This window comes from Rhinopithecus roxellana, chromosome 18, assembly GCF_007565055.1.
Source record: "Rhinopithecus roxellana isolate Shanxi Qingling chromosome 18, ASM756505v1, whole genome shotgun sequence".
NCBI classification, from domain to species: Eukaryota; Metazoa; Chordata; class Mammalia; order Primates; family Cercopithecidae; genus Rhinopithecus; species Rhinopithecus roxellana.
The window spans coordinates 68291047-68306292 of NC_044566.1; the positions used below are offsets into that span (position 1 = coordinate 68291047).

General features: G+C 41.5%; 1 protein-coding gene across 2 annotated transcripts in view; it reads right to left on the minus strand.

The window, feature by feature from the left end:
* MTMR6 (myotubularin related protein 6) overlaps positions 1 to 12836 on the minus strand; it is a 41701-nt gene extending 28865 nt beyond the window's left edge. For both annotated transcript variants that reach the window (XM_030922240.1, XM_010360176.2), the window contains exon 1: positions 12490 to 12836. In XM_030922240.1, the coding sequence (XP_030778100.1) occupies positions 12490 to 12513 (24 nt within the window). In that variant the 5' untranslated portion in view covers positions 12514 to 12836. The remainder of the gene's footprint in view (positions 1 to 12489) is intronic.
* Between the last annotated feature and the right edge of the window lie 2410 nt (positions 12837 to 15246).

Below are 15246 nucleotides of genomic sequence, written 5' to 3' on the forward strand. Positions count from 1 at the left end.
AGAGTACTGCTGGGAATCTTTGTATTATTCATCCTTGTGAAAAAAAGTAAAATAACCACTACCAACCTAAAAAATGTTAATTTGGGCCAGGCACAGTGGCTCACGCCTATAATCCCAGCACTTTGGGAGGCCAACGTGGGTGGATCACCTAACTGCCTGGCCAACATGATAAAACCTCTACTAAAAATACAAAAAGCAGATGGGCATGGTGGCACACATATGTAATCCCAGCTACTTGGGAGGCTGAGGCAGGAGAATTGCTTGAATCTGGAAGGTGGAGGTCGCAGTGAGCCAAGATTGTGCCACTGCACTCCGGCCTGGGCGACAGAGTGAGATTCCATCTCAAAAAAACAAACAAGCAAAAAAACGTTAATTTATGTGTACCAGCAGGTTGTAGACAGTTTTTTAAATTGTTTATATCTTCAAAATCATCTAGATAGCTAATCACTAGCTCATTAATGCTACAATTTTTTCCCATATATTAATATATTTCATCACCACTAGGTGCAGTGGCTCACGCCTATAATCCCAGCACTTTGGGAGGCCAAGGCGGGTGGATCACGAAGTCAGGAGTTCAAGACCAGCCTGCCCAACATGGTGAGACCCCGTCTCTATTAAAAATGCAAAAAATTAGCTGGGCATAGTGGCGGGCGCCTATAATCCCAGCTACTCGGGAGGCTGAGGCAGGAGAATCGTTTGAACCTGGGAGGCAGAGGTTGTGGTAAGCCGAGATTGCACCATTGCAATCCTGCCTGGGCAACAAGAGCAAAACTCTTGTCTCAAAAAAGAAGAGGAAAGGAGGGGAGGGCAGGAGACGAGAGAGGAAGGCTTTCTACTTATAAACCTGAATAAAGATTTCTCTTAGAGGTCAACATTTATTTCATTGTTCAGGACCATTTCTTCCTTAAATAAAAATCTAGCTTCAGTTTACAACACACTGCAAATCCAAACTTAAACACCTTTCAAGACAAATGGGATCAACTACTGTTTACTCCTCTTCATTGTGCGTGACTTGGCTGGAAAGGGCACTGTGGCCAACCAGCACTGAGCAATTACCGCAATGTGGATCTCACCTATCTTTTTGGGTGGAGACACAGAACCAAACCATATCATCTCCTAAGCTATTAAAACCAAGTTTTTAAGGCTCTAACAAGAAGACAACAGATGAATATATATGGAAATAAAGGTTACCATAAAGTATCAACACTACTCAAGCAAATAATCTGTGTCCACATCATTCAGTAGGGTTTCAAATAGCTTCTCAGAAAAAATTAAAAAGTCTACTGGCAAGTAGTTTAAAAGTGGGGAGGGGCTGATTTTATTACTATTTAATTAAATAGGAAGTTTGCTTTAAAAAGAAATCCATGTGAAATTTTAAATTTGTGGATTTTTTGAAGATCATAAATATTCCTGGTTGTGCTTGCTCCAATTATAAATCTCAAATTGTAACTTATCTATGAGGCATAAGTATCTATAAAGCTTCTATACATGGAAAACAATCACACCACTTTTCATTTGGATTTTATTCCTCTTCTGTCCATCCCCTGTCCACTATTACTCTTCCTCAGGGGTCCATTCTCTATAGGGAACTTACCTACTGTCATTATGTAAGCCTATATGTTAATGACTCCCAAAATTGTACGTCCAGCTCCCCTCTCTCCTGAGTTCATACTGTCTGCTACACAGATAGTATTTCTTGACATACTAGTGAGGTCTCATATGTGCCTATTGCTGTGACAAGTGCTTACCATACATTATTTCTTTTAATTTTGACAACTCCTGTATAGTATGTACTAGTACTGTCCCCACAGAAACTGGGACTTGGTGAGGTTGGTTAGTCATCTCAAAGTCACACAGCGAGAAGCAGCTAGTGGTATAGCTTAGTCATAAACCTACGTGATCTGATTCCCAAGCCAAAACACCTTCCTACTATGCTATACTGTCTCCACTAGATGTGACGGAGCCATGTTATACATACTGAAAGCAAAACTGATTTCCCCCTCACCCCTCACAAATAGGTTTCTAATTCTGTATTTTGGATGTGAGTTAATGTTAATCCTCCATCCTTATCAAGTCACCCACACTGGAAATCTGTGAATCATCCTATGACTTCTTCTCAATCCCCAACATTCCATCAATCACCAATTCCTATGATTTTTATCACCTAAATATTTTTAAATCTGCCCCTTCCACCAGTATTAAAGCAATTCCTAAATTATAAGAAAGCCTCTGTTCATGTATCTGTCTTTTCCACTAAAGACTAACATACCCCAGGGCAAAGACTGTCTTTCATTTATGCACGAATATCTCCTAACAGCTAGTAGAGTGTCTGACATAATAAATGTTTGTTGAACTAAGATGAACGGCCACAGAAAAATTATTTTCCCCAGGTGAAAACCAGAAGGTGTGCCCAATTTACCAGTGATCCCTTTTGTTGAAATCATTTGATTTATTAAATAAGATTCTTCTTTATCCCATCATACTTTTCCTCATCTCTCTCTCTTTTTCCTACACAGTGGGTGAACAGTAGGTATTCATTCAGTAATGCTTGAATAAACCAGCAACAAACTAAAAGCAAATAGAAAACTACTAATAGAATACATATGTATAGTTCAGTTTCGGGGTTTGGGTTTTTTTTCTGTGTGTAGTACGTATCTGGACTTTCAATCCTCTATCTCTACTCCATCATTCATTAGAATAAAATCACTCTTCTAGAACTGTACAGTTCCTTCTGGCTGGGTCTCTTATCAAGGCGGGAAATTTTTGCTGAAAATGCTCTTTCCAACACTCTAAGCCTATTTCCTGACTCCGCCTAGTTTTATATGCAAAATAATCTGAAATTCTCTTTGTTAGATCTTTAACTTTGGTCAGCTATACACGATTCAAATCCCAGCTGCTCATATGAATCACCTCTAAAACTTTGCAAAAGTACAAATCCAAAGCCTCACCCCAACTTCACTCAGCTATCTGAGGAGATGGAGACCAAGAATCCATATTTTTCATAAGTTCACCTGCTCATTCTTATGCAACTGGTATTTCTTCTAACTTTTAACTCCAAATTAATTCCTCTGACTCAACATGAGGTTAGCTTCCTTCTCTACCTTTAGGCTCTTTTCCCAAATATTTACGGGCTCAGTTTATCCACCTCTCCCACTTTTTAAAGGACCTTATTACAACTTTGATCCTTTAAAATGCACAACTGCTACCGGCTGTGGTGGCTCAACGCCTGTAATCTCAGCACTTTGGGAGGCAGAGGTAGGCAATCACTTGAGCCCAAGAGTTTGAGATTAGCCTGGCCAACATGGCGAAACCCTTCTTTACTAAAAATATAAAAATCAGCGGCTGGGCCCAGTGGCTTACGCTTGTAATCCCAGCACTTTGGGATGCCAAGGTGGGTGGATCACCTGAGGTCAGGAGTTCAAAACCAGCCTGGCCAACATGGTGAAACCCTGTCTCTACTAAAAATACAAAAATTAGCTCAGCAGGCACCTATAATCCCAGCTACTTGGGAGGATAAGGCAGGAGAATTGCTTGAACCCTGGATGGAGGCAGAGGTTGCAGTGAGCAGAGGCTGAGTCATTGCACTCCAGCTTGAGTGACAGAGCGAGACTCTGTCATAAAATAAACAAGATGCATAACTGCATTACATGCACGCACACACCCAAACACACATACATCTCTGAAGAACATGCAGATAAATATATATATATATATATATATATATATATATATATCAGGAAAAGAGCTTTCTGATTCACTCATCAAAAATGTACTGGCTGTCAACTAAAGGCCAATCTACCTGAATCTCTAAAATAATCTCTTTTCAGAAAGCACTGAAAGGTTGGATAATAAATGTCAGGTACTGATATGGTTTGGCTCTGTGTCCCTGTCCAGATTTCATCTTGGATTGTAATCCCCATGTGTGGAGGAAGTGGCCGGGTGGGAGGTGATTGGATCATGGGGGTGGTTTCCCCCATGCTGTGCTCTCTTGACAGTGAGTTCTCCTGAGTTCTGATGGTCTTAAAGGAGGGCACTTTCCCCCTTTGCTCTCTCTCTCTCTCCTGCCACCATGAGAAAACATGCCTTGCCTCCCTTCACCTTCCATCAAGAGTGTATGTTTCCTGAGGCCTCTCCAGCCATGTGGAACTTGAGTCAATTAAACCTCTTTCCTTTATAAATTACCCAGTCTTGGGTTGTTCTTTACAGCAGTGTGAAAATGGACTAATACACATACTCTATCTTTGTCTGCCTAATAAATATAAGCAATAAAGTGCTCTAGTAAATATTTGCAAAACTACTGTAGTTAGTAATCTGGTCAAGTAGGTAGAGCCCTGACAGTCCTCTATGTCAAGCTACTGTCCAGTTAAGTTCAAATGGAGAAAGGAAGAAGGATACGTATGGAGTTTAAAAAGCAAATTCCATATTTAAAGGTGCTCCATAGTTGAAAAAAACTACTGTAAATGATGAAAGCAAAGATCAGCAAAATGTTCTTCACTAATGGGAATACAGAAAATACAAAATGTTCTTCACTAATGGGAATACAGAAAATATAAAATTCTCAACATAGGAAATACAACATTTATGTCTCAATAGCAGAGGCACAACATTTTATCTGATTAAAAAAACATGTTAAGGTACAAAATCTGTACTGTAGATTAAAAAAGATACAGAGGTTTTTAAGCACAGTAGTCTATTAAGAAATATCGCTTATAAGATCATTCCAGTGTCAATGTGGAGAAAATGCTGGGTTGATTAAGGGCAACCAGGTAAGAAGCTAATGAAGCCATCTAGGTGACTGGTTCACATTAGGGCCTGGAGTAAGCTGTGATAGAGAGGAAGTCCATCTTGAGATAATAACAAAACTGATAGGGGAAGGAAGAGAGGAGGAAAAACAGAGGTTCCTTAAGGGTTTTAAGCTTGTCACACTGGTTGCCATTCACTAAGATAAAGTAGTACAGAGAAGAAAACGTCTGAAAGAAAGGATGTCTTTAATATAACAAACTGAGGACTATCTTAGCATATGCCAACTTATATTCAAATTTATTTAACAGAAAATCATTACATACAACTGCTTCAATAGGGTAATCTCTATATGAAAGTGACAGATAGTGAAATTAATCTGAAATCATTCCAAAACATTTATTTAGTATTTACACTAAAGTTCTCAAGAAAATAAGAGAATTTCTAAGAAAATACACTGATTATTTTGCTCTTTGTGGCAAATCCCACCCCTCACCTCTAAGGAGGGGAAATCAAATATTTCTCTTTACTACAATCATTGACATACAAATTTCAAACCACAGACTTAGTCAACTTCTAAAAACCAACTGCTTCTTTATATTTCCCCTTTTCACCAAGGAACTAAAAGTATTTTACAGATGTTGCTACAGATTTTCCCCAGTCTGTTCTGAGAAATGTGTTAAGTCAGATGTTTAGGAAGCAACTACAACTCTTTCAGGTCACTATCACTGAGGTACTGCAGAAACTGTCAGGATCCTTAAATTATAGGTCTCATCACAGCCAAAAAGAAAATGGAAAAAAAGAAAAAAGCCTTTGGGAAAAGAAAGAACGAAGAATAAAAATGGGGCAAAGAGAAAGGAATTGGAAGATATCACTTCGGTGAGGAATGGTAAAGGCCAACACACATTAAGGACTATTTAGTTGAATCGTTGCCAACTATGGGCCTACACTAAAGGTACCCTAATGGTCTATGGAGAAAGTTCAAATTTCAGCCAATTATGAAGTTAGGACTGGAAAACACAGAGAACCCCACACATACGGATTCACATTCAGAAAATGTTGGGGCCATCACAGGTGTAGTGGCTTACGCTTATAATCCCAACACTTTGGGAGGCCAAGGCAGGTGGACTGCTTGAGACCAGGAGTCTGAGAACCAGCCTGGGCAACACAGTGACACCCTCATCTCTACAGGGGAAAAAAAATTGTTTTTTAATTAGCCAGGCATGGTGGCATGTGCCTGTAGACCCAGCTACTTGGGAGGCAGAGGCAGGAAGATCGTTTGAGCCCAGGAGGTAGAGGTTGCAATCAGTTATAATCATACCACTGCACTCCAGCCTAGGTGACAGAGCAAGATCCTACTGGAAAAGAAAGGAGAAAGACAGGAGAAAGGACAAAGAAGAAAGGAGAAAGGAAAGGGGAAAGAGAAAAGAAGAAAGGAAAGGAAAAGGAAGGAAAGGAAGAGAAAAGAAAAGAAAGAAGAAAATGTTGGAAATGAAAAACAAAGGGAGTCTCACAAACAGAATCACATTCAGAAAATTTAGACACCTCTTTATCCCTCAGGAAAAAGTGGCCTCTGGGACAGGAAGGGACCAATGGCTTTCAATCAGACTTCTGTGACCAACAGTTGTACTTATTCTATGACTACAACAATAGACACGGTGGCTACTGAAGCAGAAAGTGCACCATCACTGCTCCTCTGGCTTGTCGCACTCCTTCCCTATAGCCAGGCACTCATCTGGGACTCTCAGAATCATTCCACACTGACATCCTGCCAAGAATTAGCTTTCAAAAACGGAGCACTTCAAGTTGTGTGCAGGAAGTGGAGAGCAGAGATTATGTTTTTTTTTTTTTTTTTTTTTTTTGAGACAGAGTCTTGCTCTGCCACCCAGGCTGGAGTGCAGTGGCCGGATCTCAGCTCACTGCAAGCTCCGCCTCCCGGGTTTACGCCGTTCTCCTGCCTCAGCCTCCCGAGTAGCTGGGACTACAGGCGATCGCCTCGTCGCCCAGCTATTTTTTTGTATTTTTTAAAGTAGAGACAGGGTTTCACCGTATTAGCCAGGATGGTCTCAATCTCCTGACCTCGTGATCCGCCCGTCTCGGCCTCCCAAAGTGCTGGGATTACAGGCTTGAGCCACCACGCCTGGCCAGATTATGTTTTTTGTTCATGTATCCCAATTTCCAGAACAGTGTCTGGCTGCATAAATTATGAAATGAAACAGTCACAGACCTCAAGAGGGGAGAGAGTAACCTCTGATTGTAAATCCAGTGGGCACTTTTCAGTTTTATCTTACTTTGCTTATTCCATCAATGGCTTCCTATCTCACTCAAAAAAAAAACCAAGACTTTACAGTGGCCTTCAAGACTACAGTAACTTGCCCCTGTCCCCCAACTTTAATCTTCCACTATGCTCTTCTTCACTCACCCTGCTCTAGCTGTCTTGCTTGTTCTTAGCAACCAGGCATGCCCTCAAAGGGTTTTTGCTCCCGTTGTTCCCTTTGTTGGGACTCTCCTCCACATCCCCCATGTGGGGATGGCTTACGCCCTCACCAGTTTCAGGTCTGTACTCAAGAGTCACCTTCTCTGTAAGTGCTTCCCTAACCACTCGATTTACAGCGGTCCTCCCTTAAACCCCTCTTCAAGCCTCGTACTCTCCAGAGCCCTGGCTTGCTTTATTTTTATCCATAGCATTTACCGCCATCTAACATACTATAAATTGAACTTAATTCTCTTTATTGTTATCTCTTCTCCAAATAGATAAGTTATAAGGGCAGGAGTTTTTGTCGGAACCTACAACAGTGCCTGGCCCAAGGAGGAGGAAGCAGCCAGAGGATGGAGCAGAGAAGGAAATTAGAACAGGGAAGACTGTCCCCTTCCCATCTGTGCTTCACCTCTTCCAAATTCATCTGGCTTCTCCTCCTCTGCTTGCCTGCCCCCCACCCATTTATTTTTTTTCTTTTTGAGACAGAGCATTGCTCTGTCGCCCAGACTGGAGTGCAGTGGCATGATCTCGGCTCACTGCAACCTCCATCTCCCGGGTTCAAGTGATTCTCATGCCTCAGCCACCCAAGTAGCTGGGATCACAGGCACCCGCCACCAGGCCCCGCTAATGTTTTGTATTTTTAGTGAGACAGGGTTTCACCATGTTGGCCAGGCTGGTCTCAAACTCCTGACCTCAAGTGATCCTCCTGCCTTGACCTCCCAAAGTGCTAGGATTACAGGCATGAACCACCATGCCCGGCTTGCTTGCCCTTTTTAAATGTTTAGACTATTCTCTACAGAGTCTCAACATATTCTTGCATAAACTCATCCAAAATAGAAATTTCAATGATTTACCTAAACACAACTCCCTCCCAAATCTACTCTTGAAGCCACTCACACTAGATTCTCACAATCAGCTAGCTACTAGAAAAAGTCTGACCACCTAAGCTTCTCCTATTCATCCCCTGCTCTGTATTCTTACTCACACTGCCCCAACTAACTAATCAAATCTCTTGATTAGATCATTATTCTGTGAGGCAAGAGAGTGTGGTTAAGAGAACAGGCTTGCTATCAGAAAGACCTAAATTCAAGTTCCCACCTCCACCTCTTCTTTGGCAGAGCTAATTGTGCGAGCCAGGACAAGTTATTTTATTTATTCTCTAAGGGTTTCAGTTTCCTCACCTGTAAAATGGGATAGTATTAGTGAAAATCAAAACAGCACTTTACTTGGAAAAAAGCCTTCAGGTGCTCCTCAAAACCTATTGGCTCTTATTTCAAAGACAATTTAAATACTATCAGTTTCTCCTTACTCTTGATTCATTCTTATTTGTATATCTCCTTCCTTCTTTCAGAGGGAAGATATATTTGTATACATACATGGATGATATCACATTCTAATGACAAAAAGAGGGAGCAAGCTAAAGAACAAGTTAGGCATTAACTTTTGTAATAACTCAATTTGGGCCTTAGTAGCACCAGATTTTTATGAGACATTCCATTTGATTACAAACTCTAGCAGTCAGTCTTTCATTTATAGCTTAAAAAAAGTTCTTCCATTCCATTCAGTAAAGTTCCATTCACAGACAAGACAGTATCATTTGACATCAACATAAGATGTCAGCCAAAGCACTGGCAGAGAAAGGAGAAAGGCTGCATGAAGAACCGCCTCCGCACATTTCTCATTGTTTCTTGGCAGGACTATGTCATGACGGCAAAATTAGAGCTCAAAGCGATAGGCAGTAGCCACAAGATTCATAAGCGAAGCTTGGAAATGCTCTTTCAGAAATCCAGATTCAGGGACTTGACATCTTTGATGCTATACAGTTAGTAAACCAAACGTGACCAAAACAGAATGATATATATGTTCATTAGTATTCAGATAAATACTTAATCTGATAAAATTCTGGTTAGCAAGCAATAATAATCCTAAATATTATTTAAAAACAATACCACATAAATATTATTTATGGCAAAAAGAGGTTGGGGGGGAAGCTCTTAGAATTATTATCATTTATTTCTGAATTAATACTAATGCACATTTAACAATTAGATTAAAACTAGAGAGGCACTGGAAAAAGCATACATAGTCTTTGGAGTTAAACACACCTTAGTTTAAATACTAATTATATCTCTCATGAGCTAATTGAGCAGGTTTCTTAAATTCCTAAGCCTATTTCCTCCTCACCTATAAATGGAGATAATACTACCCAACTGACAGGGTTATTTAAGAGATCAGTGATGATACTGTATAAATTAACATTTATGCAATTGTACATATTATAAAGCAATAATATTGTATAATTGGCTATATTGACATACAGTTGCTCAACAAATGGTAATTACTACTTTTCAAATACAGCTGACTGAACAACATAAATCACTAAATAGTCATAAAGGACACTCTACAGTCAATTTTGATCCTAATGACTAAACTACATAAAGGTCAAAACAGCTAATAAATCTAAAACAATCCACTTTTGGTTTTTAAATACTTACACTTATTTTTGCAGCAAACTAACTAAATCCAGATGAAGGCTATGCATAATGGAAACAAAAGGTTGGCTATGTTCAAACCAATCTTTTAAGAATAAGTTATTTTCCCAATACATTAGTAATTTAAGAAAATGTTACAGTCCCCACAACAATTAACAGAACGTACCCTGAGGTCCACCTCTATCTTGCTGTGATATACCCAGTGTCAATAGAGCATCTGGCACATACTAGGTACCTAGCAAATATTTACTTGTGGTCTACATACACTCACTTAATATTACTCCAGAGTAGTGATCCAATACTAGAAAAACAACCCAAAGTAATAAAAGAGCATATTTGAGAAGTAGTTTTAATAGAAAATCATCAGAAATTTCTTAATCTCTAAAAAGGTCTTATTATACCACCAGTATGGGACCACTGTGTAAAGATAAGTCAAAATCAGAACATTACTTGAAGAAAACGTCATCCATTGATAAAGAGGAATATCAGACAAAATGAAAGTCAATGGTGACAACTTTCAAAGAGCTAATAAGAGGGGCTACAACTCTACAAATAAAAACAAAGATATATATTCACAATACATTGAAGGAGGAAAGATTTAAAATAACCAAGAGATCCTAAATATTTTCCAAGTCTGCTCACTCTTATCCACCTAAGAATAGAATTTGCTCTAGTTGATCAGATTCAGTTTACTTTTACTGATTTTTTTCTTCTTTTTTTTCCGCCCCCATTATGTCACCCAGGCTGGAGTGCAATGGCGCAATCTTGGCTCACTGCAACCTCCAAGTCCTGGGCTCAAGCCATCCTCTCATCTCAGCCTCCCGAGTAGCTGGGGACTACAGGTACACACCACCCCACCCGGCTTTTTTTTTTTCTTTTGAGACTGAGTCTGGCTCTATTGCCCAGGCTGGAGTGCAGCGGCGCCATCTTGGCTCACTGCAACCTCCACCTCCCGGGTTGAAGCAATTCTCCTGCCTCAGCCTCTGAGTAGCTGGGATTACAGGCGCCCGCCACCACGCCCGGTTAATTTTTGTATTTTTAGTAGAGATGGGGTTTTGCCAGGTTGGACAGGCTGGTCTCGAGCTCCTGACTTCAAGTGATCCGCCCACCTCGGCCTCCCAAAGTGCTGGGATTACAGGCGTGAGCCACCGTGCCCAGGCAATTTGTTTGTTTGTTTGTTTGTTTTTGTAGAAACTGGGTTTCACTATGTTGCCCAGGCTGGTCTCGGATTCCTAGGCTCAAACAATCTGCCCGCCATAGCCTCCCAAAGTGTTGGGATTACAAGCATAAGCCACCGTGCCCAGCCTTTTACTGGTTTTCGATTGTGTGCTATGCACCGTAGAAAGCACATGAAAAACAGAGGAGGTTCGAACTGATGCAGAAGTAAGTCACGTGCACTTAGCTACTATATAATACGTATCTGGAACCAATACAAGAACCTGATCCAATGTCTACTCTAGTCCTCTTTTCCGTCTGTGCACCTTCTACTAGTTTGGTTATAGACTTAAGCACCCTTCTATTTTCAAAATTTAAGTACCAACAACTTGCATTCTCAAGTTATTTTATCATTCTTCTCTTAAAAAAATGTTTTAAGGGGTTAGTTTTCAGCATCTTCAATTTTATTAGATATGGTATGCACAACGTTAAAGACAAACTCTAATAAAAATTCATGGGTACCTTTAAAAGGTTTGTGAAACATTTAAAAAAATTTTTAAAAACAAATTCTTCTTGGAATAATGAAGATAACGAACATCTGCTGGTTCCCTAAATGAGCAGGAACTTTAAGATGGGCAGCACCTAACAGGGCTTCAGCTTTGTCAAAACGTGGAGAGGCTGCCTTGCAGTGATTTTAAAATGGCTTGCAGTGATTTTAAAGATGGCTTGCAGTGATTTTAAAATGGCTTGCAGTGATTTTAAAGATGGCTTGCAGTGATTTTAAAATGTTACTTTTCCCGTCTCGATTTATGTTTTTCTCCCTCCCAAAGTTAAACTTAAATGTCGTTGGAAACGTAATTTGGTAATATTCTGACGTCATTTCCTTCCGTTTTAAAATGTGTAATGAAATAAAAATATTTGTTCGTTCTCAAAATAAAGGTCTTCCACACACAAAAATTAAGGCTGGAGTGTAATAAGATTAATCGAATAAAGCTGCGTCCCACCTTTTAAAATATGGAATAACATTTTTCCCTTCTCCAGAACTCCTGTTAAACTGACTACTGACACTTAGGACAATGCCTTAAGTTTGAAGCACCTACACGGGAACACCCGATCCGAAAGACTGGAGACCGAGACAGCAAAGGGAGGTGGCGCGGAGAGCTGATCTCCGTTCCTCCAAAACTCGTATTGTGAATCTGCGACACGGGACAATGAAATGTGAGCAAGGACAAGCTTACACAGCATTATAATGTTAAAGACCGATTTTCCAGTAGATGAGGCAACGAAAGGCCGAAAGACCCCAAAGTTAAAGGAGCCCCAATTTGCCCGAGAAAACGTGGAGCTAGGAGGGCGGTGACAAGTTTTCCCAGACTTGTCCCTACGCACTCCGAGATGCTGCAGGAGGGACCCCTGCTCCCGTAGGTACAGGGGGCCTCTGCACCCCGCTTGGCCCAAGCTGACCCTGCCCTCCAAGACCAGGCCTGGCCAGACCCTCCCGCCCCGGGCCGGGTCTCCGCCGGGCCGGCCCCCAGCCCCGGTCAGGCCAGCCGAGCCTTCGTCTCCTCCTGCCTCAGCCGGGTCAGACCAGGGCCCCTGAAGACTGGTTGTCCCGCGCTCGACTACCTTGGTCGTCCGGATATGCTCCATCGCGAGGAGACGTCAGCCAGCAGCCGGTCTCACGGGCGTACCATGGGGCTAGAGAAACAGGGCGGTGACAGCGACCGAGAGCAAGCGGGAACTCCCTCCGCCAGCCAGCGACGCGGCTCCGTCAGCCGGCCCCGGTAGCGTCAACCGCGCAGGCGCAGCCGGCAAGCGCCGTCTCCTAGAAACACTTCCCCAAACCCCGCGGCCTCCCGGGGAACAAGGGGCTGGCGGACCGGCAGAGAGTCTGCGGACCGAGAGCGGCTTGCTGGTTCGTCCCGGACCGCGGCGGATCCCACAGCGCCCCCTGCTGGAGGAGGCCGATACTGCTCACCACCCCTCCCGAGGCCGTCTTTGTCATCCCGCCGAGCGCACGCGGGGCGGTCGCAGAGGAAGACTGCGTGAGAATGGATCCCCAGTAAAGGGCTCCTGTGGGGTGAGAGCAAGACTGGAGGATGTTCTGAGGTCCATCGCCATACCAATGGACACCACCAAATTTAGTTTGAGCTGCAGTTCTACTCATAAGAATGTATTCTAAGGAAATAATTAGATTTGGAGTTACTATTCTAAGGAAATAACCAAATAACGAAACCAGCCTTATTTGAAACAATCAAATCTCCAATACTACGGATTCCTTATGTAAAGTACGATGATTAGCTAGTCCTCAATCTGGTCTGTTGTCAGAGTCCCGCCTCCTACCTCAATTTCATACGATGTTAGCACCAGCCTCCACTAAAACTCATCCTGTAGAGGGATATCACATAATGAAAATGTGAATGCTGCATTACCGAGGGAAGAAAAAAACTGGCTATAGAACAATAAGTTAGATGTAACCGTGTTCTGTAATTTTTATTTATGTAAACAAAAAGTTTACATTTCTAGATGAGGGTTATTTTTGTTCGAATACGTCTAATGTGGTACTTCTCAGCCTGGAGTGAGTTTTCTCCCCAGGGGACATTTGGCAAGCTCTGGAGATGTTTTTGGTTGTCTCAAATGGGGGTGGGTGGCGGCGGGGGGCAACTGGTGGGTGGAGGCCAAGCCGCAAGTCAGTTGCTGAACACCCTACTAGGCACCAGACCAACCCCCTAACAACAAGGAATTATCCGGCTCAGAGACGACAACAGTGCAGAGGTTGAAAAAACCTGCTCTACGCCAGGCGCGGTGGTTCACGCCTGTAATCCCAGCACTTTGGGAGGCTGAGGCGGGCGGATCAATTGAAGTCAGGAGTTCGAGTTCGAGAAACCCTGCTCTACGTTTTGTAAGTATTCTGTACTAAGCGAATTAGCGTTTGTAACCTTCATCTTTCTTACTGCGATTGGTGTTAGAAAAGCCTAACATCTAAGTTTTCTTTTATAATTAAAATTTTTGTTTCACTTATTTGTTTCATTTTGTTCAAGTTGTCTTGGCTTGTTTTGTTTTGAGTGCCTACTATGTTTCAGACAGATTGCCAACACAATGGAGATGGTTATTAAACACAACAGCCTTTGTGGTGGAGTTGCTGACTCCTTTAAGGTAAATATGTAATAAGAGTTACATTAAACGACCTAGAAACCGACATTAGTACAGTATCACATCCACCGCCTCCCCCCTCAAAAAAACTCAGAAAATCTGTTCAGAAAAAATATATATATACGAACATATATATGGAGAGAGAGAAAGAGAAAAGTAATGTAGGTCTTTACTGAGGATTGCTTTCTGAGAAAACAGAAAGAGGTGAATTGTATAGCACACAGCAAGACTTTCTTAATAAAACCTCTTTATATCATTTTCCTCCCAATTTATATCTTCCTCCTTCCCCATGCCCCTACAGATCATCCTCCCTCTTCTCATCTCCTCACTTCCTGTGTCCTCTCTTTACCAATGCTCACAGAGAGGCAATCACAGTGATGTCAGGTGACCAAAGGTACTGAGTGCTTTACGGGTATTCGGAGGAAAATGCTATTGCTTTCCTTATTTTAGAGACGAGACAAGTGAGACACAATGAAGTAAAGTAACTTGCCCCATATCACATAGCAGATAAAGCCAAGATCCATGTTATAAAGCCAGACAGGCTGACTTCAAAGTCTGTATCCTTGACAACTGTTATATATTGATTGGCTTCTCAAAATCCATATTAAAGTTCTACTTATGTTAATATGATAGTCTAGAAAATTACCTAGCTTTAGAGAAACAAAGTAAAATAACAGACAAAATATTAAATGACATTTCTTCGACTCTTGAGTTGACTACTCTTGCACTAGATAGAATATTCCTTATGGTTAAATCTGACAATCACTCAGTTCCATTATTTTTCCTCAAGACATCTCTTTAGAGGTCTCCAGATGCTTCTAGGAGCCTTTTCTCCCTTTGCTCCAGTTTGCACTTGTGTTCTCTGAGCTTACTGAATGGATATTATCCTGGGACTCTCCTCACCATGGGCCTCAGAAATGTGTTGATTACTCGTGCTGAAATTTAGATCCTGTGGTTTATCTTTCTTGATTTACTTACTTGCATTGTTTTATTTTGATGTAGTATATTCTGTATTAACTTCCTGAGAAAGGGTGAATGGAGCATAAATCCTTGATGGGAAGTTTGACTGGGTCTAGAATTCTGTAATTTTAATTAGGATTTTGAAAGCTCCCGGAGATGTATCCTAACTTTCAATGCAGTTCAGAAATCTGATGGTGTTCCGATTTCCCTTTAGGTATCGCTTCAACTTTCTCAGGATGCTTTTTGGATTTCTTTATCTCCAATGGTCTA